Source organism: Carettochelys insculpta, chromosome 12 (genome assembly GCF_033958435.1).
Source record: "Carettochelys insculpta isolate YL-2023 chromosome 12, ASM3395843v1, whole genome shotgun sequence".
Classification (NCBI taxonomy): domain Eukaryota; kingdom Metazoa; phylum Chordata; order Testudines; family Carettochelyidae; genus Carettochelys; species Carettochelys insculpta.
This window is the reverse complement of record NC_134148.1, coordinates 25,359,471-25,381,268: the sequence shown is the minus strand read 5'-3', so window position 1 is coordinate 25,381,268 and position 21,798 is coordinate 25,359,471. Positions and strand designations below refer to the sequence as shown.

At 41.5% G+C, this 21,798-nt stretch overlaps 1 protein-coding gene across 5 annotated transcripts in view; it reads right to left on the bottom strand.

Annotated features, from left to right (window-relative positions):
* The window catches only part of GALK2 (galactokinase 2), a 99,164-nt gene that overhangs the window by 46,852 nt on the left and 30,514 nt on the right, over positions 1-21,798 (bottom strand). For all 5 annotated transcript variants that reach the window (XM_075007230.1, XM_075007231.1, XM_075007228.1 and 2 more), the window contains one exon: positions 17,812-17,958. In XM_075007230.1, coding sequence (XP_074863331.1) covers positions 17,812-17,958 — 147 coding nt within the window. The remainder of the gene's footprint in view (positions 1-17,811; positions 17,959-21,798) is intronic.

Sequence of the window (21,798 nt, the reverse complement as noted above, 5' to 3'; positions counted from 1 at the left end):
TCCTCAGATGGGGAATGATATAGAAATGCAAACTATTCTTATTAAAAACTGGCCAGTTGGTGAAATTACTGTCTTAGAGGTAAGAGGGCTACTAAAAACAGTAGTTCTGCAGGGAAAAAATGCCAGATGTGTGACACAGAAAAAAATCTCCTTGCCCATTCATGAGCTCACAGTGGCATTTAGGTTTGGCCAGACACTACTGGCATTTCAGGCAGAAACTGAGAGCCTAGACAGCTACCTAGTTTGCTTATAGCATGGGCAGCTGCTCGCCCATTCATTTCTCTCTCCCATGGGTTCACAACTTCTCAGCCAAACCACAAAACAATAGTCTGCATAGATTCAAGATCCACAGTTAGGGTGACCATATCTTCCTGTCCCAAATACGGGACAGGGAGATATCGGGGGGCGGGGCGCGGCTCCTCCCAGCTGCACCAAGCCACGGGAAAGCGTTAGCCGTGGGCACTCTCCACCTGGAGCCCCCAGAAAACAGCAGTTGCGGCACTCCTGCCCCCACCCCCAAGGGCCTAAATACAGGACAATTAGTCCCTTTTAAAAAATTAGTAGTGATGCCTTTTTTGGCATCCCAAATATGGGACTGTCCCGCCCAATACGGACCAGATAGTCACCCTACCCACAACTGTTCGCACAGTTCCCATCCCCAAGCTACATATCTGCTAAATGGTATTTTTGTAGCACATTACATTTTCCAACAGCTTTACACATATTAACAAATCAATTCTCATATCATTTCTGTAAGGCAGGAATTAGTCTCAATTTACAGGCAAGGAAATTAAGGCACGGATGTTTAAGTGACTTGTCACATAAATCAGTGGAACTAGAATGTGAACGTTTGATTGCCACCACTGTGCTTATTTTTCTCAGCAATGCTGTCTTAGCTAACTGTTTCTGGAGCAGGTATAAAGCTTTTCCAGGGTGACGGTAATATTCATGACACTAGGGCTACGTCTACACTAGCCGGCTACTTCAAAGTAGCCAGCACAACGTTGAAATAGCACACATCGCATCTACACGCTCCGTGTGCTATTTCGACGTTCAAATCAACGTTAAGCGGCGAGACGTTGAAATCGCTATTCCCATCCGAAGATGAGAATAGCGCCCTACTTCGACGTTCAACATCCAAGTAGGGCATGTGTAGACGATCCGCGTCCCCCTACGTCGAAATAGTGGTATCCTCCATGGTGGCCATCAGCTGAGGGGTTGAGAGACGCTCTGTCCAGCCCCTCCAGGGCTCTATGGTCACCGTGTGCAGCAGCCCTTAGCCCAGGGCTTCTGGGAGCTGCTGTTGCAGCTGTGGGTCCATGCTGCATGCACAAGGTCTGCAACTGGTTGTCGGCTCTGTGGATCTTGTGCTGTGCAGGGCAAGCGTGTCTGGGAGGGGCACTTTAAGGGAGCAGCTTCGGGCTTTGCTGGCCCCTTATTTCGACGGGGAGCGCTTGTGTGTGCGGACGCTCCACATTTCCTTCCAGGGCGGCTCCTTTCGATGTTCCCCATTGCTACTTCGACATGGAACGTCGACGGCACCAGCCCTGGAGGACGTGTGGACGATACAGGTCGAAGTAGCCTATTTCAATGTCCTTACTTCAAAATAGGCTACTTCGACATTGTGTCCGAGTCTAGACATAGCCAAAAAGGCACAGAAAGTTACTATCATCAAGGCACAAATGTACAAGGAAAACTGCTTTTAAATCCCAGATGCAACAATGCAGTGGTGGACAATCTGGCTGCATCTACACTAGCCCCTACCTTTCAGAAGGGGAATGGCAATGAGTGAGTTGGGAAGATGCTAATGAGGCACTACTATGAATATGCAGTGCCTCATTAGCATAATGGTGGCCACATGCAATTCGAAAACGCCGCCTGTGTAGATGGGGGCTTTTTGAAAGGACCCCTCAGACTTCGAAAGCCCCTTCTGTCTAAAACCAAATGGGAAGAAGGGCCTTTCAAAGCCCAGAGGGTCCTTTCAAAAGGTCCGTCTACACGAGTAGCGAGTGTTCCGAAAGCGGCGCTTTTGAATAATGCGTGGTCGCCATTATGCTACTGAGGCACTGCATATTCATGATGGTGCCTCATTAGCATCTTCCCAACTCGCGCGTTACCATGCCCCTTCTTAAAGGAAAAGGCTAGTGTAGACGTAGCCTCTCTGTCCTGCCTCCCCCCATGTGCCTCTCATTGGGTGGGGCACTGGAGCTCCACATGTCCTATTCTATCACCCCCAGCACTTTCAGAGTGCCCTGAATCTGCTGATTTGCACTCTGACCCCATTCTTCCTCCTCCTTCCTCGAGCTTAAATGCCATGAATCAGCTGCAGAGGGATGGAGTGGAGGGAGGCATGGGAAGTATGAGGCTCCCGTGCCCCAGAGAGAAAGAGGCATGGAGGAATGGAGTAGGAGGGTGCACAGGCTACAGGTGGAACTACAATGGGCTGCAAGCTGCAAATTTCCCATAACTGCCAATCATGCAGTCCACTGAGGCAAAGGAGGGCCACTCATGCAGTCCATTCGCTAGTCTTGGTTGCCCATCGCTGCAATAGTGGCTTCATGTAACGGGTGAATTTGAACTTTTCTAGCTTAATTCTTTGAAAGCCATACATTCTAAATACCCTCTGATTTCTCAAGTAGTGGCCACAAAAAAGGGAAGAACTCTAACTACTCTATTCTGCTCAGACACGGCTGAGTATGGTAACAGGGCTAGAATGTGTGAAATAATATTGATAATGCAATATTTGAGTCCTAAGAGGTACACAAGCTATCTGATGTAGTGGAACACCAAAGTAGGCCATTTAACTGAGCAGTAAAAATAACCAAACATCTTCAAAAATCGTTTTCTGGATCTGAGTGAAAGAAAGAAAGAAAGTTGCCTGAGACCTGTGAGTATCTAAGTTAGTAAATGCATCTGATGAAGTGGGTCTTTGCCCACGAAAGCTTATGCTCCAAAATATCTGTTAGTCTATAAGGTGCCACAGGACTTCTTGTTGTTCTTTAAGTTAGTAAAGAATTTGTCAGAATGTATTTTCCCAATATGACCCTACAGGTAGTTTCACTGTATCTTCTACCATTTTTACTTCTCATGACCCTCATCAGTTGTGTGATGATCCGCATAGGCGCATGATAACTCAGGCTATGTCTGCACTAGGCAAAGTAAGTTGACTGCAGATACAGAATTCTACCTACGGCAACTGCGTAGCTGGAATTGACCTATCTGCACTCGGCTAAGTTGCCCGTCCCTGCTGGGGAAGGTCACCAGGAGTTTCTCCCGTCGACCTCCCTTATTCCTTGAGTCTTGCAAGGAGTACGGGGGTTGACTGCAACCCGAGAAGTTGATTTCATGTGTCCCTACCAGATGTGTGAAATTGAACCCTGGAAGATGGACACTGAGCGGGTTGATTTTTCGAGCTAGTGTAGATGTAGCCTGAGTCACAAGAACAGCACAAAATAAACTAGTAGACTATTACATTCCTAAATACATTGGCTAGACTACACAGCACAACGCACTGCACTTGTTTCATTGTGAAATGACTATTATTGTAATCATTTAAAGCCAAACCCTGCAGTCCTTAGGTGACAGCTGGGGACGTCAGAAGCCCTTGCTGGACCATGGAAGAGGAATATAGGAGCAACTATCTGGAATGGTGACATTGTGAGCAATGGATCTACTACCACACAGCTCTGCTGGCCAAAGTTTCCTTGCATGTGCAACAGCCTTCCAGTACTACGTCTGTAATAATGACGGCAGTAATGCCCAAATCATGAAAAGAGGAGAGACATATGCAGAGGACTGGAGCTTACATTTTATTTTCCCTCTGGTTCATCCCTTACACTTTTTCATACCTTCATGTCATCTGATCCTGAACCTACAGCAGGCTTAGATTTGCTCCTCAGATTCCTTTCTGCCTCTTGTTTGTCTCCACATCTCTTTGCCTACCTGCTACCATCATGCCATGCTGGCACCTCTCCTCCTCCTGCCTGCAGAGGCTGAGCATGTCATTCTCAGAAAACAAGTAAGCTCCACCACCAATCTGTCAAGCAGAAGCCTCAAATAGCATAGCTCTCCAACTCCAACCTCAAAGACAAACACAATCAGGGCATTAGAATCCCTTGGCAAGTTCACATGCCAGATTGGCAGGACTCGACTCGGGATGTTTAGCATCAGGAGTTATACAAGATACTACGTTTTGCATTTTCTTTGTTTGTTTATGAAATAAGAAGAAACTAACAACATTTAATCAAAGTGTGCCTAATTAACAGAGCAAAACATTATCAAGAACAGAATCATAACACACAAAATGCAGTCAGTCAATATTGCACAGGATAAGTCTAATCATTTAAACATGAAAAAAGTAATAAACTTTTAAAACAAACTGCTGTTTCTCAAGGCCCTTTAAACTAAAACTCTTTTTTGCTGATACCGGTAGTTGGAGAATTTGGAAAAAAGCTAAAGCAGGGCACTCCCATCCATCCACCCACCTCTGAGACCATGCTGTTTTGTCCCCCCCTCTTCCTTTTAAATTCTGACCAGTATTTATCCTTCACTAGGAGGCAATGTTTACTCATTTGTAGGGTGGATAACTTGTTCACATGTGCAGACCAGAACCAGCCTTTGATCTGAAGGAGAGTTTGAAAAAATACCTTAACTACCACTTAAGAATTGTTTCATCTGTAAGCCACAGTATTTCCTACCCAATATAGGAAGTTTGAAGAAGCCTACCATAAGAAATCATGTCCTTGGAGAGACAGTTTAGTCTAACAAAGTAAGAAGGAGAGGAGGTAGTGGAAGTATTTGCTGTTATGTTTAGGTGGATTTTTTTGAAAATCTGAGGGCTGGTCAATAACTTTTTTATGGAAAACTGATTTTTTTCCGACTCACTGAAAGTATCTGCTTTCCACAGAAAGCCTCAAAGTGTTGTTGAAAAATTAAACATACAAAAACTTTTTTTTTTTTTTAATTGTTTTGGCCAGCAGGGAAGGGAAGTGTCTGGTAAAAAATCTCTGTTTTTCATTTCCTTTGTGAAAAGTTGAAATTTTCAACTTGGAAAAGGGAAGAGAACTTTTCTCATAAGTTCTATTCACAGCTCAACTCTGTAAGGGTACGTCTACACTAGGAACTAACTTTGAAGTTAACTTCAAAGTTAGGCACGACATCAAAGTAGCCAGCAGAGAGTCTACACACATTTTTTTCCCTAACTTCAAAGTTAACATTGAAGGAGGGAACCTAACTTCAAAGTCCTTATTCCATTTCCATGGAGTAGTGCTCTACTTTGAAGTTTAACTTCGAAGTAGTGTGTGTGTAGACGCTCAACTTCAAAGTTGTACTTCGAAGTAAGCAACGTCAAAGTTATTTTTGTCATGTAGACACAGCCTAAATTGTGTTGCTGCTTTCCTTTTCATAAACTCACCTTTTTTTAAAGTAACACATTTTGTTATATCCTTATCCAGTAGACTAGAGCCTATTTCATTGGGATTTTACTAATCATTAATTAATTTCCTTAATCTCCACTGGATCCATGTGGTGACAGTGAAAACAGACAATGAATTATAATGGAAACATATGATCATCTACTTTATAAGACTCTTCCCTACAAATATACGACACTGCTAAGGAAGTATGAGAGAGAGAAGTCCAGATAAGGAAGATTGAACTGTAATAGTCCACCTGCTCAAACAGAGGTTAAGCTCCAACTGTTCTGATTTTCATTCACAGCATGGGTTAGAAAATGTGGCCAATTGCATCCAAATTGGCTAGGCTGTCATTTTTAATATAGTACAAACCAGTTACCAACCCCCTTCGATTTCAAATAAACCTTTAAAGAATTAAACTCAAGTAAGATTAAACCCCTTAAAAGAGCAGGACTATTAGTGAGCAGGAGACAGGCAAATATTTGTTAGTAAAACAAAATTAGTGTTTCTTGGTTTGGTTTGGTTTTTTTGGAAAAGCACATACCTCATCACCCCGAAACTTGATATATACAAATCTAAAATGACTGAAAACAAAATGAATTGACTTTATCTACATAATGATGGTATAAAATTACATTCCCTTCTATGTAACACATCTTGGACAAGGTTAGTACTTAAGGTTTTGTACATAAAAGCATACAGGAAAAGTGATACTGTAACATTTAAGCTCTGTAACAAAAATTCAGTTTCTGTTTGAAAGGTAATTACTGGTGAGGGGAACCTCTATTATCAACAGCTGTGTAACAGCGTGCTACAGCCTTTAAACATTTGCACTGTCAGGTCCCAAGAAAGCTCTTTTCATCACAAAACTTCTGATAAATCAAAGTACCTATGTGTATACATGGCCCAAAAAAAAAATAACCAACAAGGACACAAAATAACAAGATGCAAAAATACTATTATTCCACCGAATCCATTCCTTGGTCAATACAGCAATGTTTCTTAATTTATATTTACCGAAATGCTGTTCAGTTTCATTTTAGATGTCATAAGCAAAGTGGCTTTCAGCACTTCCTTGCACAATAAAATATGGAAGATTTCGCATTCGAGGTAAAACCCGTTGCAGATTTTTCATTTCTTCAATGGAGTTTCAATCAGGTCTTCAGCTCACAGTACTGAAAACTATACTACAGGTGCAGGTGACTATTTGATGTTTATAGTAACATATAAAAGCAGCATGACATGACCATTATTCTGCATCACTAAAGACATGAGCCGTTTCTATACATGCCACTTCCTTTGGAAGTGGCATGCTAATACAGGGAGCGAAAGATGTTAATGAGGCACGGATGCAAATTCCCTGTGCCTCATTAGCGTGACGTCACATGATTTGGAGTCCGCAAGACTGTTCTGCCGGATTCCAAAACGCCGTGTAGAAGCGTGGCCCGGGGGGGAAGCGCTTCCAGAAGGAAGTCCTCCTTCCGGAGGCCCCTTCTTCCCGAAAATTTTCTACACACAATACAGCCTATTTTGAAATAGAGCCATTGAATACATTATGGCTTATTTTGAAAAAGGCTCTATCCCCTGTCTAAACAGTCCCTATTTTGAAATAGTTATTTCAAAATAGGTGCTATTCCTTGTGCAATGAGATTTCGCTCTTTCAAAATAAATAATAAAATTATTTCAAAATAGCAGTTGCATTGTGTAGACACTAGGAAAGTTATTTCAAAATAACTTTGCTGTGTAGACATATCCATAGACAAAGCTAACAAACATTCACAGTCTTTCAATCGCAGACACTTGGATCGCAATCACACACAACAAAGAGGATGGAAAAATCAATCCACTATTTCGATAAACAGAGGCCATACCCTGCTACTCTTTTGAAAGAGCAGGCCAGGAAATGCTGCAGATTGAAAAATCCCATGGCATGGAAGACTGCTCTTTCAAAAAAAAAAAAAAGGCGGGGGGAGGCGCTGGGGCATCTACACACATTTTCTTCTGAAAGAATATTTCAGAAAAAGGTGCTTTTCCTCATCCAGGAGCAGAAGAGGGCCTCCAGAAAAAGTGCCGCATTCTTCCAATTTAATATTGAAAGAACACATTGGTTATGTCTACACTAGCATTCCTCTTTCAAAAGAGGCATGCAAATTAAGGAAATTAAAAATGCAAATGAGGCACAGATTTACATATCTGGCACCCCATTTGCATATTCTTTCTAAAGAGGAAAAGTCGTGTAAACGCGGCTCTTTTGAAAGTAATCCCCATCTTCGAAAGAACACTTCTTAAAATACATATACACACACACACACACACACACACATATATAAAAGCAGGATTCTTTCTAAAATGGGGATTAGTAGCTCCATCTACACTACTTTTCTTCTTTCAAAAGAAACTCTTTCGAAAAAGAATATGCAAATAAGGTGCCAGATAGGTAAATCTGTACCTCATTTGCACTTTTGATTTCATTCACTTGCACACTTCTTTTAAAAGAGGAATGCTAATGTAGATGTAGCCTTTGTGTATAGACTTTCTGTGGGAATTTTCAAAAGAGTCCCGGATTTTTCGAAAAAACTTGCTAGTGTAGACGTAGCCTTAGCATGTAATTCAAAAACACCTGGGGAGAAAAGGATTGATTTCAAATATATTGTGTCTAAAATAACCTAAAATTTATAAATACTAATATGCAGAGACTAAAGAAAGTTACCATCTGTTTACTATCTACATGCTAAATTCAACTACCTGAATTTCGCATATGTTTTACAAGGTAATTATACTTATTTTAATCAGAAGCAGGAAAATATTTGTCAAATATTATCTGGATATCATCACAATCACAGTCACTTTAACTTGACGTTGTCTGTCCTTTAACATAGTTAAATGGTGGATTTCCAGTCTGGTTCGTGAGAGATTGTGGCCTTTGATTACCACACAAGCTGCTGCTAGAGATCTGCTTCCACTTGATTTGAATAAACACAGTCAAAACTAACAACTTGTTACTAGTTCTGGAATTTTTTTTCTATGACGAAAAGGGGGCATTGACGTTTGATTACAACAACATCTTCAAATAAAAAGTGTACATGTGTATTTATAGATAAGCAATTTGGTTTTCCAGCACCAAGCTCAAGCAACTTCAATAGATACTTTCAAAACAGAAACACTGAAACTCTCCCTGCAGTAACATTATAAAAGGACAGGCCCACAGATGCGGGGGCTGAAGGGGACAGTCGCCGTGCACAGAAGTGCTGCTGCACCACTGTGTGTGGCTCTGAGGGAGTTGGGGGGCCAGCACTGTGGCCCAGGCAGCACTGAGGGCTGAAGACGCTAGACTCCTCCTCTTCTGCCCTTGGCCCTGCCTCCCAAGGGTGCAGAGTTGGGTCTCCCTCCCACCTTGTCCCAGAGCCCGCAGTGGCTGTCAGCCCTGCCGCAAAAGAATCCAAATGATAACAATTGCATGAGTATTCTACAACTTCAAGCCGCTTTACAGATGTTTATCGTCACAAAAACTCTGGTAAGGTACCCCATTTTACAGGCAGAGAAACAGAGGCCAGAGGAGAGTGGTTAAAGCCGTGGTGTCCAGAATGCTTCCTGTTCACCACGATGCAGTGTGGTGAAACACGGCTCAGGAGAGCTGCACATACGGGCTGCCCCTCCAGCCACCCTCTACACACACTCCACCACACGGAGGGACAAGCACGTGGAGGCAGCTCGTCTGGCCCCGGTGGGCTCCAGCCATCGTGTGGCTTCAGCCCCGGGCGGCTCACATGGCACAGCTTCAAATGAGTAATCTCAAGGAGTCCCAGGGAGGAGGATGTCTAGCTTGGAGGGAAGAGAGGTCAGCGCCTGTCTGGGGGGGTGGCACCTGTTTGGCGGGGGGTCTGTGGTGATTCACTATATTTCTCTTGGACACCATTGGAACCATTAAAGGCTCAGTTCTAAAACCCTTCCTCATTGCACAGGGGTTTCAGAATCAGAATAGGATCGTCAACAGAGGTTGGGGTTGCCCCAACTCTTCTCATTGAAGGCAATGGAAGTACTAGCAGAGAAGGCTAATGTTGAATGCTTTTGAAAATTCCACCATTAAATTCTGAAGTTGAAAACTACACAGGCGTGAATAGTCAACACAAAGCCACCAACATGCTGATCCCCAGCTTTTGGGATAATTCGGGGTGGGGGGCCTTCTATTGCTACATACAATTGCAGATAGGTTTAAGCATTAGCCTGCTAAACCCAGGATTGGGAGTTCAATCCTTGAGGGCGCCATTTAGGGATCTGGGACAAATAGATGAAAAATAAAAATCTGTCTGGCATGGTGATAGGCCTTACTGCCAGTGCAGGGCACTGGACTCGATGACTGTTCAAGGTCCCTTCCAGTTCTATGAGATAGGTATACAGTCTTCCCCAGCCTTACGAGGGTAATTTGTTCCTGAAAAACCCCTCTTAGGGCAAATTCTCATAAGTCAAAAATGTAATTACCATTAATTTCAATGGGAAAAAATTTCATGCATTCCTGAGCCCCAAAATTTATACCCATTTATGCTACAACACCAGCAAATCCCACTAAATCCAGTGCAAGGGGGCGGACAGGGCAGAGCAGGGCACGTGGAGGCAGCCTGGCCTGAGCGCAACTTAGGTTAAGCATGGAGGGGGAGCTGCCAGGGGCTGGCTGTGCGGGGAGCTAGGCAGGCACAGGGGGCCCCCAGCTGGTGAGGAGCAATGCCTCACTCGTGTGGGGCTGTGCGGCAGAGAGGCCCCACCGGTGGCAGCTGAGGTGGCAGCCACAGGCGAGCCAGGCGCTAAATGGGAGGGAGCGACGCAGATGGTGAGCGGCGCCCAAGGCACAGCTGCGCAGGGCAGGCAGTGGCGGCCCCCTAGCTGCCCAGGGGGTGAGCGGTAGCAGCGGGGCCAGGATGGGCTGCACACCCAGCATCCACGTCTCGCAGAGCAGCATGATCTACTGCCAGGACTCAGACAAGTCTACCTCCCCACACCAGACTGACGCCCTCTCACTGGGCGCCACCACCCCCCTGCACGGTCTCTTCATCAAGACTGATGCGGCTCACTCCACCCCCTCAGTGCTTGCCTACCAGAGCTGCCAGCCTCCAAATCAGTCCTCCTAAATGCGAAGAAATGCCTCGTAAGCTGAAGTAGGCGTATTAAGTGAAACTCCTTGTAAAGTCAAATTCTCATTACTCGAACGGGTGTATCTCGGGGTATGACTGTATCCCCACATACTTTTGTGGGAAGGATAGCTCAGTGGTTTGAGCATTGGCCTTGTAAACCACGAGTTGTGAGCTCTATCCATGAGGAGGCTGTTTAGTGGTGTGGGACCAACAGAGTTAAAAAAAAAAAAAAAACCTGCCAGGGATGGTGCTTGGTCCTGTCAAGAGGGCAGGGGACTGGACTCAATGACTTCCTGAGGTCCCTTCCAGCTCTATGAGATGTGCATTTATCCATCTATACATATACATAAGCCACATGGAGGTCTGGAGTAAATAGATTTAAAAAAAAAAAATCTGTCAAGGATGGTGCTTGGTCCTGCCAAGAGGGCAGGGGACTGGACTCAATGACCTCTTGAGGCCCCTTCCAGTTCTTTGAGACAGGTACATATATTTCCATGTGTGAGATACAGTTTAAGAACATAAGAACATAAGAATGGCCATACTGGGTCAGACCAAAGGTCCATCAAGCCCAGCATCCCATCTGCCGACGGTGGCCAATGCCAGGTGCCCCAGAGAAGGAGAACAGAAGACAAGTGATTTATCTCCTGCCATCCATCTCCTGCCCTTGTTATGAAGGCTAGGGCACCATACTTTATCCCTGGCTAATAGCCATTTATGGACCTGACCTGCAAAAATTTATCAAGCTCTTTTTTAAACCCTAATAGAGTCCTGGCCTTCACAGCCTCCTCGGGCAAGGAGTTCCACAGGTTGACTGTGCGCTGTGTGAAGAAAAATTTCCTTTTATTAGTTTTGAACCTACTACCCATCAATTTCATTTGGTGTCCCCTAGTTCTTGTATTATGGGAAAAGGTAAATAATTTTTCTATATTCACTTTCTCCACACCATTCATGATTTTATATACCTCTATCATATCGCCCCTCAATCGCCTCTTTTCCAAACTGAAAAGTCCCAGTCTCTCTAGCCTCTCCCCATATGGGACCCTTTCCAAGCCCCTAATCATCTTAGTCGCCCTTTTCTGAACCTTTTCTAATGCCAATATATCTTTTTTGAGGTGAGGAGACCACATCTGCACGCAGTACTCGAGATGTGGGCGTACCATAGTTTTATATAGGGGAAGTATGATATCTTTTGTCTTATTATCGATCCCTTTTTTAATAATTCCTAACATCCTATTTGCCTTACTAACTGCCGCTGCACACTGCGTGGATGTCTTCAGAGAACTATCCACTATAACTCCAAGATCCCTTTCCTGATCTGTCGTAGCTAAATTTGACCCCATCATGTAGTACGTGTAATTTGGGTTATTTTTTCCAACATGCATTACCTTACACTTACCCACATTAAATTTCATTTGCCATTTTGCTGCCCAATCACTCAGTTTGCTGAGATCTCCTTGTAGTTCTTCACAATCCCTTTTGCTTTTGACTGTCCTGAACAACTTGGTGTCATCTGCAAACTTTGCCACCTCACTGCTTACCTCATTTTCTAGATCATTGATGAACAAGTTGAACAGGATCGGTCCCAGGACTGAGCCCTGGGGAACACCACTAGTTACCCCCCTCCATTGTGAAAATTTACCATTTATTCCAACCCTTTGTTTTCTGTCTTTTAACCAATTTCCGATCCATGAAAGGACCTTTCCTCCTATCCCATGACCACCTAATTTACATAAAAGCCTTTGGTGTGGGACCGTGTCAAAGGCTTTCTGGAAATCTAGGTATATTATGTCCACTGGGTGCCCCTTGTCCGCATGTTTATTAACCCCTTCAAAGAATTCTAATAGATTAGACAGACACGACTTCCCTCTGCAGAAACCATGCTGACTTTTGCCCAACAATTCGTGCTCTTCTATGTGCCTTGCAATTTTACTCTTTACTAGTGTTTCTACTAATTTACCTGGTACTGATGTTAAACTTATCGGTCTATAATTGCCAGGATCTCCTCTAGAGCCTTTTTTAATTTTGTTTACACTGATCTGTGCATGGTGAGCAACACACTTATGTTTATTTTTTTGTGGTCTAAAGCCTCCCAAGTAGTTGCACTCCATTAAATATAGCACAGTGAGCTATGCAGGAAAAGACTGAGATAATTGGAGTTCAGAGTCCCAGAAGCCTTCACCAAGCTGATCTATTTCTCTAGATGTGAATGGCTCTGTTAACTTGGATATTGTTTGTTTCCTTGTTTCTCTGTCTAATTTGAACTCCTGCTGGATTATTTTGGACCAAAGAGTTAAAGTTATTCTGTCATTTTAGGTATTGTGAGACCTGAACAGCTGGGAATTTTCCACATGCTGAGCCTGTGGGCTTTTTTTTTTTAAAAAAAAAAATAAATCATTAGGCTATTATGTCATTTACAGTGCATAGCAACCACAACGCTTAATTTGATTTCCCTATCCTTCATTTTGTATTTTTCTTAGTTTGTTATTAAGGGTATTGGCATGAAACTGAACCTTTGCTTTCTAAGCATTCATCCACTCCTGCTGCTTATCCCATAAGGCTTTCTTTAATTAATTTCTGTGAAAATTACAAGGCATCATGCCCCAAAATTCTGACTGGTCTGCAAATCTGAAGTAAATACTTAACAAATACTAGCAGTGGTAGCTCAAAAAAATCTGTGTTTTCTGTTCTGAAAGAAAAGATGATACTGACACAAATCCCATCTGAATCAATGGAAAGGGTCTTATAGGTTTCAAAGTGTCCTGGATCAGGCCCTATGTCCTGCAGGGGCTTATTCTGTACAGCTTAGCTGAGAAAATGCCAGAAAACATTCCCTTTCTGGCTAACATTCCTGTATTAGCTCACAAGGATCCTGATCCTGCAACCTCTACTCAAGTAAGGTCAAATTAACCTTGCTCAGAAGACCACCATGGCCTATGAGCCACTTACGACCCATATGAACACTAGACTTCAACTTGTTTAGGGTTGGTGGTCTCTTTCTGCACAGGAGTGTGCTTGCCCCACATGTAGTCCTGCTGAATGCAAACTGATGGATCAGAATGGACTTAGTACCAGTGGATGGTACTTTCTCTTCTATGTACAACCAGCTATAAGTGTGGTAAAACTAAGGGTGCATCTACACTAGGAACTAACTTCAAAGTTAGGCACTACTTCCAAGTAGCCAACAGAGATTCTACATACATTTTCCCTTACTTCAAAGTTTACTTCAAAGTAAGGGAGCCCAACTTTGAAGTCCTTACTCCATTCCCAGGAATGGAGTGGTGCCCTGCTTCAAAAGTTAACTTTGAACTCGTGTGTGTGTAGACGCTCAACTTGAAAGTCTGTTACGTTGAACTAAGCAACTTCAGTTATTTTGTAGTGTAGACATGGCCTTAGTGCAGCATCTCCCAGTTCTATATTTATTGTCTTTCAATGATATGCATAAAACCTGAACACTCTCCACTCTGCCCCTGCATTTTTAAGGTAGACACTTTTCACATTAAAACCACACTTTAAGATGGGGCCTCTGAATGTTCTTTTTTTTACTAGAACACCATTTCCTTATCTGAAACACTGGATCCAAGACTAAAATAATGCACTTAAAATAAATACAAATACAACACTTCATGCTACCAGTGCTGTTCACTTCAGCCACAAAAATGAAATTCTAAAATGCAAACCTTATTTTCCCAATGTGCTGCATTGAAAAAGAGGGGAACACAGGTCTATACACACAGCCTCTCCTTTTCCCATCATTATTTCTAATGGCTTAGATCAGTGGTTCCCAACCTGGGGTCCGCAGACCCCTGGAGGTCTACAAGAGTATTGCAGGGGGTCCATGAAAAAAATAAAAGATAAATAAAAATGATCATAGAAAATAGAATTGGTTTTGATGGTGATCCAGGAACAGTTTGAGGGGAGTGACTGGAGCTCCCCCCTGGTGAAAAGGTTGGGAACCACTGACTTAGATTTTCAAAAGTAATTCATGATTTAAAGCACTTCCATTCATTATTGATTAAGTACACCGCTCATGAAATAGGATCTTGGCTTAAATATGACCATAGGGCATGGACCAAATTTTTGAAAGTAGCTTTACAAATGTGCATCCAACTTTTGCACCATGAAAATAACTGAGCATCCAACTACCTGATTCGTGTTAGCAAGTGCAGATTTCATTCATTCTGTTTTACAAATCCAATCCTGGAGCTTTTTGAAATTCAAGGCTTAAATTGCATATAACAAGATATATATTTGAGACCAATTCAGTGCAAGTCAGTGGGAATTATTCTATTAACTTCACGGCAGTGGATCTGGCACCCTAATTAATAAATACAAATGCTGTAGATTAGGCTACTCCCACTGGCAAAGCTCCCACCGATTTCAGTGACTTCAAGCTGAGTAGATTTGGGCCTCTTATCTACTGCTCCATCAAACCTCTAATTGCTCTTTCTAAAAATGTATCTAAACGTTGTTCAACCTCAGCCACTCAATGTTTCCCTTGTGCGTTCAATACATGATATAGGTTTTTGCCTTAGTTAGAGGTGACCTAACAAATCTCAGTACAGAAAGACTTCATATTTGCAGCACAACACCAGGGTCAGTTAACTCAAATCTAATTATTCAAATATACTAGCTAATCTACTGTGCTCACAAATTATTACCAGAAAACATGATGGTAAGACAATTAAAAACATCGTTCTGTTTTCACTGTTGACAAGACTTTTTCATGCTGAAAAGCTGTGTTTGTGAGACTCTGTTTTCTTAATGTTAACATAAAGATGATTTTAAAATCAAATGATATTACTGAGCAGTAGCATTCTTTGTATTATTCTAGTGTAGTGTTGGACTGGAATCTTGCTGTAGAAGAGATGAGTTCTTTTAAAACATTTTAATTTTTCCATATTACAAGTTGAACATGCATAAACTGCAACTGGTTAACAATGCACATCTGGTTGAATTGACTTGGACTGATATTTTGCCTAAACTATTGTGTGTATGATTTTTTTAAATAATTCTAGACAAACTAAAACAATGCCCTGTTCCAGAGCTGTACACACAATAATCACTGACAGCATTTTTTTTCTGTGCTGACATGTAACCTCTACAAAAAGAAAAGTAATTTTTAAAAGCCAGCACTGAAACCCAGCTATAGCTGTACAGCACTTGCATTTTTTACTCTTGTTCTTTTCTTTATCTTACAGACACAAAGCCTCATGTTAAGGGAGAGTAGCATAAGATTACTTTAATTTCTAGTTACTTTTACTTTCAATCCACTATTTAAAACTCTCATTACCAGGAAAGAGAAAATTATAACTCCAAGTAGCTTCATAAAAATAGTTTTTGCATCAACAAAACAGATAACTGTTCCAGTTAGCAAAAGGTCAAAATTCCAGAATTTTGGCCACAGAACTCCTACCATTCAGCCAAATCTTAAGAATAAGCCAGAACCCAGAAGTTTCTGTGCACTGCTTCTACAAAGCACATGTTTAAGGCTCAGCAATACTCATCAAATGGGGCAAAAAGTCAACCCTTTCTTGTAACCTTACCAGGACAGTCCACACTGATGACAAGATGCTGTAAATTATATAAATTACCTTCAGTTGTCATTTCTGTTATAGCTAATGCCTTGGCGTGGGGAATGGGTGGAGAGGTGTGCTCTGCAACTTGAACTGATTGAATTTTGTTAAAGATACTTCAGGATTGTTAACTACATTAATAATATCTTCTTTAGGATTTTTTTCCTCCAAAAAATTAAATACATAAAGAGAGAGAGCTGCGAAAGTTCTGGTTTGAGAAGTGTCAAGGTTCTGGAAAACACCTCTTTCTGTCCATATGAGAAATCCTCTGGCCTGGGGAAGCTTCCAGCTGGTGCACAGCTGGTATTGCTGGCCCATACAACTAGCATTACTTGGTCCAAATGTGGGGTTCATGTTAGGGCTGAGAGGGGAGTGGGCCAGCATACTTTAAACGGACCTGATAAACAGTTACTTAGGGCTCATTGCCTAGAATTCTCTACTCTACGCTAGGGCTCTGGGTGCTCCAGACCCCTCAATGGCCCTGTCTCTCCACTTTGCCAAATTTAAATTTGGTGCAGCAGAGAAACTGGGCCAATGGGGTAAAAAAAATGCTTTCTGTGCTAGATGCAAATACTGCCGTTGGCACAACACCTTCTTGTTTTCTACCATGCTATAATATCTGCAGAACCTCTGAAGCTGTGGTACAAGAGACCACTGCTGACACAGAGCTCCTTAGTACCATCACCCAACACCATATGCAACACAGCCAGGCATTCTGTACCTGACGGACTCTCTTCATAACAGGTCTGGCGCCATGCAGAACTATACTCCAAGAGCATGTGTGAGTTTATGCGGACATCCCAGAGAAAGGTACATATTTCAACTTATTTTTTCCTAACAGAGCTATAGCATATAGCAACTCTGTTATTGATGGTCACATCTCCGATTTCTACTGATAAATTTCAGGCTGATTCCTGTCAATTTATGGATCATTGCAGATACCTCCTCTGTTATGGAATGTGAACACACTTGTTCTGATTAGGCAACAGGCACAAATGTACATAATATCTATTCTTTTCTCTTAATGTTTGAATTAAAATCTAAATTCCACCAAACATTGCTACCACACTAAACTTTACTGCTCCTTGTGGTACCTTCAAGAACCATGGCTACTGGTATATAAACTAACACTTGTAGTGATAACAATTTACTTACACAGTCTTTGTTTTTGAGGAATAATGTTTGTTTAAAAATTGAGGCCTAAATTCTGCATATGGACTGTAAATGGGTTCATTTCAAACCAGAGGGTGAAGAGCATGATGGAAGACTTCTGTTCTGCCTTGACTATAACCCATTAAGAAGCTCCTTAAGGCTTTCAACTACTAGAGCAATGGGAAGTCATTCAGGGAGGGAGTATAAAGGTCAAGGGGTGTGGTCCACATGTTTTAGAACATATATGCTCAAACCTGGCTTGCAGAGATTACATCTGGTCCAGGGATGGCCAAGTGCAGGACTTGAGTTGGCTAACATACAGGCTTACAATAAGGCTCTTTCTGCAGCTTTAATGTATACCTGTTTCCTTGCCAAACTTAAAGCCTGCCAAAATTTGACCGAAGATGTTTCTTCAGTTGTGCAATATTTTAAGTTTATATCCAACAGTTCTTTGTAAAAACAATTGCATTGTGTCTTTAAAGTTTATAGATGTTAATATTTAAAGTTGCATTTTACAGTTTATACTCGTGTTTTACAGTAAATTACCTTTGAAAGGGTCTTTCCATTCGCTGTCAGTGTCACAAGGCCTGCACAGCATACCAATGCACTGGAACTAGACAGACCAGAACTTGGTGGGATGGTTCCATCTAACAGACAATTCATTCCAGTTGGGCTGTTAAGATTGAAATGTTCCTAAAATGAAAAAATAAACAATCTGAGAATTAAGTACAGACTGCCTTAGACTTTCAATTATCCCATGCTTAGGAAGAGACTGCTGTTGCTGAGTTGATGAACTACTGATGCGGTGTTTGGCGTCACCAAGAACAGCGAGGGGTTTTCGGTTTTCATTTCTAGTCCTTAAAAACCAACACTAAAATTCTAAGTGTGTAAGGGTAAGATTTTAAGACCATTTTATATTTTGATTATATCTTGATATCCCCACTGTACTTGAAAGTATTATTTTAGACTTGATATTTTGCGTGCTTAGGCTAAGAACAGAGAACTTCTGTGGTCTTTCATAAGTTATGGTTGAATTATGGGACTGAAAACCTCTTTTTCTATACCTGAAACTGTACTAGAGTTCAGCTACCGCTAGTATTTCTGAATGGAAAGAGAAAATAGCCAATTACTGTTTCCACTAAACTAGAACAGGCATTAAAGAAAAAAATCATTGATTTCCATTGTTACTGCTTCCTCTGGATACTCTTCTATGGTGAATCATGCTCTGTGATGTCAAATTAGTCCCCAAATTCAGAATCTCGTAGTATAAGATACTGCCAGAGACAGCATTGTGCACTTGTAATCCAAAACGCACTGTCAATTTGCAGAAGAGTCCGGCAAAGTTGAAGATTAAGAGACATTTTTGCCATATGGCAGTTTTACACGTAGCCCAAACAGTGAAAATGAGTAGGAATGAAAACCCCCTGAATCCAACAGACATCAAATAGAGAATCAGAGAAATGCAGCACTGGAAGGGCTCTTGAGAAGTTATCAAAACTAGCTCCCTGTGCTATGGTAAGACAGTGTAAACCTACATCATCCCTGAAAGGTGTTTTTCCAGCCTGTTTTGAAAAACCTCCAATGCTGAGGATTCCACAGTCTTATTCCATCCCTCCCGCACATGTTCCCACCTTCTTTTCTCAAGACAACATATCCCCAGGTTTTTTAACCTTCCCATACAAGGCAGCTTTTCTAAACCTTTGATTACTCTTGTTGCTCTCCAATCTGCCCACATCTTTTCTACAGGAAGGTACTGAGAACAGGACACAGGACTCCAGAGAATGCCTCACTAGTGCAGAGGAGGTCAGGCCAGGTACCTCCTGTGTCTCACACCCTAGTTATACTCTGGTTAGTACACCCCAGAATGAAAGTAGCTTTTTTTTTTCAGCTACATCACATTATTGACTTATATTCAGGTTGTGAGTCATATAGCTTCATGATCCTTTTCTGAAGTTCAACCACCAATATAGCTATTCATATTGCAGTTGCGCTTTGTATTTTCTTTTGGCCTAAGCACAATACATTGCATTTGTTGCTAATGAATTTCATTTTATTGAACTCAGATCAGTTATCCAATTTGTTAGTCATTTTGAATTCTAATTCTGTCCTCCAAAGTGCTTGCAGCCCCTCCCAGCTTCATGTTATCTGCAAATTTTATAAGCCTACTTTCCACTCAAGTATCCAAGTCAATAATGAAAAGATTGAACAGTGCTGGATCCAGGACTGAGCCCTACAGAACCCCACTATATACATCCTTCCTGTTTGACAGAGAGCCATTAATAACTACTCTTTGGCTATGTTCTGCTATACGGGCAGCCTCTGCTGCCAGAGGTCACTGTTGACAGAGAAAACTCAGCAGTACCTGTTGACAGAGATCGCATCTACACATAAATGTGGCTCGAAAGAGCAAGCTGTTCTGTCAACAGAGAACAGCTGGACTGCGCTACCTTCTCTTCACAGAACAGCTGACTGGAAGGTGTGCAAACAGGGCTGCCCAGGGAACTGGGAGCCCACTCTGTCAACAAAACTGTCTACATGGGCACTCTATCAACAAAGCACTGTCGACAGAAGTGTTATACCTGATCGGGGAGAGGTATAACATTAGTGGCCGAACAGCTGAGTTTTGTTGACAGAAGCTGCCCGTGTAGAGGTAGCCTTTGAGTACAGTGTTTCAATCAGTTGTGCATCCACCTCACAGCAATTTCTTTTAGACCACATTTCCTAGTTTGCTTATGAGAATGTTAGGTGAGTCTGTGTTCAAAGCCTCATTAAAATCAAAATATATCATATCTACTGCTTCTTCTTATCCACTATGCCAGTAACCCTAGCAAAGGAAGAAATTAGGTTGGTTTGACCTGATTTGTGCTTCACAAATCCATGCTATTATTTCTTTTAATCCTTTCACCCTCAAGGTACTTACAAAGCCATTGTTCAATAATTTATTCCAGTATCTTTCCAGGTATACAAGTTAGGCTAACTGATGTATAATTCTTTTAAGAGAAGTACTATGTTTGCCTTTCTCCAGTCTTCCTAGATTTCATCACTCCTCCAGGAGTATTCAAAGATACTTCCTAACTATTCCAAGATTGGTTCATTTAGTTCCTTAAATACCATAGAATAATTTCTTCAGGCCCTGCCAAGATCAATACATCTAATTTGTCTAAATATTCTTTAATCTACTCTGTCCTTACTTTGGCTTGTATTCCTAATAGTAATTGTATTTGTATAAAGTTGTATTAACTGATAGGGAAAAAAGAGATGGTTCTGCTATAAATAGAGAAATATGGCATCACTTGGTAGAAAGCCTATACATGAATTATATGTATAGAGTAAAGAACAGTACATAGTGTGATATAAGTAATACTTGTACAAGCAAGAGATGACCTTTCATAATTCTAAAGTTATCAGCTTATATGAGGCTACTACGCTTTTGATGACTGTAAGCATATTATTAATATTCAAAGCAAAGGGATAACTTCAGACATTTCACTATGGCTCAAAATGTGATTGTGTGCATGTGCGTGCACCCACACAAATATACATAAATATTTCATTCACAGATCCCAAATTACTGTACATGGAACATGCGTGGAACGTATTCAGTTCTTACATTTTAAAATGTTTTAGGTCTCTTCTTTCACAAGTTTTTTTATGTCTATCCCACTTTGGTTCAAACCCAACATATTGCATGAATGGGGTGACATAGGTATTTATGCCAGTGAAGATTTACGTAATCATTGCAACAATCAGAAAAAAGCTACCCTCCTACCTTTCAAAAATATCTCTTACTGTTCCTGAAATAAAGCCAACTGTAGCAATAAGGGCTGAGTTCACGCAGCACATTAGAAAACAGAGGTTGCTGAATGGGTTCCTTCATTTCTATAAGTCATCTAAAAATTCCCTTTTCAGAAATACAAATTAATTGAGATGTTACTGTTGCCAATGCCTTTTCATGCTGAGTATCAGACAAACTTGTCCAAAAAACCCACTTGAGTAATATATTTAACCAGAAACTCATCCACAGGGTTGCACTCAATGTGTATCAGACTTGCAAGCTTATCACGCAATGTTTAAATAAAAAACTTATTTCAGTTTCAGAAATGAAAATGGACTTTGCCAAATACTGCAACAGTTCTATCCCAAAAGGATAACATGTTCAATTTCATATAAACAGATTATCCCCTTGGTCCCTCTTAGGACTTGCATCTGAATGTTTCTTAAGAGCCTGTAGCATTTATGCTTATTTTCTGCCAGCATTAGACTACACAAACCTGCTTTGCATATTAATCATCAAGTTAAATTTTTTTTTCCCAATATCTAGCTCTCTAAAACAGATCCCAAAATATGTAGGGCCACTTAGGTCATGTCACATTACAGTAAAGACAACTAGCACAAATTTGCAAAGTAAACACAAATTAAATGAATGTTTTACTTGTGGAGCAATTCAGAGATTGAAAATATTCGCTTCACTGCAAATATGAGTTACTGGGAAATACACAGAACAGTAACTTAGGAATTTTAGACCATAATGAG